General features: G+C 33.6%; 1 protein-coding gene across 2 annotated transcripts; it reads right to left on the bottom strand.

Moving 5' to 3' along the window:
• On the bottom strand, positions 1-2,698 carry LOC102662826 (uncharacterized). Of its 2 annotated transcripts, XM_041018532.1 has the most exons (3): positions 2,419-2,698; positions 454-662; positions 1-342 (listed from the first exon to the last, which is right to left on the bottom strand). In XM_041018532.1, exons 1-2 carry the CDS (start codon positions 2,567-2,569, stop codon positions 454-456), a joined length of 360 nt encoding a protein of 119 aa, XP_040874466.1. In that variant the 5' UTR covers positions 2,570-2,698; the 3' UTR covers positions 1-342. The 2 variants fall into 2 exon arrangements, with proteins under 2 accessions (XP_040874466.1, XP_014634837.1); XM_014779351.3 differs by lacking the exon at positions 1-342 and having other exon boundaries at positions 406-662.
• Between the last annotated feature and the right edge of the window lie 708 nt (positions 2,699-3,406).

The raw sequence follows: 3,406 nt of genomic DNA, 5'->3' as shown, positions 1-3,406 counted from the left end.
TGAACGTTTTTCTGAATAAAACAAACTCCTTGTGATTCGATACTCGATTCTTACCGTTTTATATTACTTGTGACTCAGTACACTTGCTGATAAATTTCGCAGTAGTACAAACTGTCTCGAAACAGTGCACCTTCAGTTTCCTTAACTAACATGCTTTCCTGAATTAGTCCTACTTCATGGTACTAAACGTGTTGTGCCTGCTGAGCCTGTGCCTCGCGCTGAGCGTCTAAGACTTGCTAAACACATATCTTCAAATCACCAATTTGCTCTTTTGGACTTTTACTTTATTTTTATGCTCTAATTATTCACTAAGCATCATAAATTCATCAACTTTAATATTTTCTGCAAAAAAAAAAAAAACTTAAATGATGTTAAAATTCCAATTATTTGCACAAAAAGGAAGAAATATGAGAAAAATTATTAATTTCCATATAATTTAATCTCAAAATATACTTATACATAGCAGTTATCATTGACCAATTTAGGTTTGGTCTTCACGTTTTCCATTTCATAGTGGACTTCATTCACCATTTGCTTAGCATGTGTTCTTGTGATTGGTCCATTAAATTCATTCTCTGCTTCAAGGTCCATGCTCCTAAGTTGGTCCTCATTATGCCCACTTTCTTTGAGTGAATTTGACCTCAAATTGAAGCCATCTGCACCTGTAACACAAGAAAACAAATTATTAGTTTTAATGAAAACAAAATCCTACTTCTAAAAAGACTTGAATTCCTTAAAAAGGACAAATCTCTTATTATTTATGTGCTTACCTATCTATCCTCCCAAATCAAATACAAGGACAAGGAAATTACTACACAATATTAAATGGAAATGTTTTCCTCTCTTAGATCTTAGGCACTTTAGCACAAATTTCGTAGCCAAGTGAACCCGATGCAAAGTATGAACAAGCAAGGACATCTTCAAACCATGAATAGAATCTTTAAATTTATCCCTTTTATGCACAATACATCTACCAAAACACTTGAGTGTTTCATGTTCCATGTAAGTTCCAAAGGAACATATGTTGTTCATGCCTATAGAACTCATAATTTCCAATTTCTTCATAAACAATAAACCACATAGAGGAAAACTCTTCATGGTCACACAATTCCAAATATTGTGCATTAATTTCAAAACTCAAGGACTTGACACCATAACCTAAAACAATATCAAGCAAATCATATGTATTAAGCACATCACAAGTATCATGCAAATCCAAAATTAACACATGTTGTATTTCAATCAAAACATTAGGCCTAAAGATGAGATGATTCAAAATCTTTTGCCCCTAATGGTTGCCTTGATCCTTATGTGCATCCACCTCTTCTCCAAATTGTCTTGCCCATTAATCCTTGATGTAAAATTCTTCCTTAGGCATCAAAACAAAAGACTTTGTATGGTTAGATGCACAAAAAAATTACAATAAGAATTAATCTCATCATTCAAATTAGAAGAAAGAATTAGAGTCTTGCATTCCTCCATTGAAACCTCGTCTTCATTCTCCTTCTTCATACGAGAGAATTCATCACCAAACGAAGTAGAACATGAAATTTTAAATTATGCACATGTAAGCTCTTCTTGAAATCCCTTGAACAGAGAATCTTCACAAACAAACAAAGGGTCTAAAAAAAAGAATATTCATATTTCTCTTTATCTTTTTCTCTCTCTTTTTCTCTCATTTATCTATCTTTTGTTTCTTTTTATTTTGCCTTTTTTCTCTCATCTTCTATTTTTTTCTCAGTTTAACTTGATCCTCACTTGCTTCCTTAGGTGAAAGTGGTGCAAGTTTGATCTTGTGTCCTTCATGTACAAAAGAAATCTTATTGGTCTTTTTATGGTGTTTCACATTTCTTTCAATTTGTCACGGTTTACCCAACAAGATGTGACATGCTTCTGTGGGAGCTACATCACATAACACAACATCTTTATATTTTCCAATGGTACACTCATCAACACTTGTTGGTCTACAACCAACTCACCTTCTTCACATGTCTATTTCAAGCAATAAGGATTAGGATGTGAGATAGTTTTAAGGTTAAGTTTGTTAACAAACATATTGCTAGCCACATTAATACAACCAGCCCCATCAATAATCAAAGAATGCACATTTCCTAGAACCAAGTATCAAGTTTGAAATATGTTCTCCTTTTGAATCTCATCCCTATCCTTACATTGGATACCTAATAACCTCATACTCATCATCAATTCATCATGTAGAGATTTGGTACCACATTATCACTAGAGATATTAGATAAACTAATAGAAGAAAACTCACTAGTGACAATCTCATTGTCCCTCAAAACTTTGGTTTTCTTGTTTGGACAAGGTAATACAATATGACCTTTACCCAAGCATTTAAAGTATTTAATTGAACTACTCCTAGAAGTAGAAGAAGTGCTAGGTTAGGAACATGTTTACCACTTGGAAATTTTGAACCTTGTTGCTTAGGTGGGGAAGATCCGTCCTTCTTGGACTTGTCCTTACCACTAGAAGAGTCATAGTAATAGGTCTTCCTGTAGGAATGCTTCCTCTCAAGTTGTCTCTCCACTTTCTTTGCTTGATGCACCATATCCTCCAAGTTCTCATAGTGCTGCAACTTCACAATGCATTGAATGTCTCTATTAAGCTCACTTAGGAGACAAGGAAATTGTGTTGTTCGTATTTTAGTTAGAACATCAAGATTAAATATTATTTATTCTCTTATTTTGAATGAAATGAAGTGTAGTCCTCTTTTTATTAAAAAAAAAAGAGTTCTACAACTTTTTATTTTATTTTTAATAAATTTTAATCAATAATAAAAAAATATTTTCAGAAGAGTAAATTAGAGAATATAGCTGGTGTTAGCTTTTCTCATAATGTTTTTAAAAAAATTGATGCTATTCGGGCTTTGGTGAGAATTTTTTACTCTTTTCAGGTTTGTTCTTTGGGCCAGTACTTTTTGCCCATTTTGATTGGGCAATTGCTTTCCGCATCCCAATGTTTCTTTCACCAGACACCCCTGCCGCACCCAAAAAATGAAGAGATTGATGCGTGAAAGTGCCACTTTAAAGTGTTCACATCATCTTTTGCTCAGTTTTCCACTTTAAAGTACAAGCATAGTGTGTTGTGTGTATTTCCATTTTACCATCATAATAATAGTAATGAACTGCTCAAATTTACTAGCATGACACATCACACACCCTCGCCACAGTGCTACAACAAATAACACTAGAAGAGACATGGTACTACCTTGCTTCAATCAAGCATTTTTTTATTTGTCCCTTCTGATTACACAACTTATATAATGGGTTGAAATTTGAAAAGAACGCGGATTCCTATTTTGCTGCCATCATATTCCGTGGAAATTCCATCTTGGTTACTGGTTAGGGTTTCTTTTTATTTTTGTTGCCAAAACAAGTCCTGTGGT

The sequence above is a fragment of the Glycine max genome, chromosome 8 (genome assembly GCF_000004515.6).
Source record: "Glycine max cultivar Williams 82 chromosome 8, Glycine_max_v4.0, whole genome shotgun sequence".
Lineage (NCBI taxonomy): Eukaryota > Viridiplantae > Streptophyta > Magnoliopsida > Fabales > Fabaceae > Glycine > Glycine max.
The sequence above is the reverse complement of the archived record's forward strand: the minus strand, read 5'-3'. Positions and strand labels throughout refer to the sequence as shown.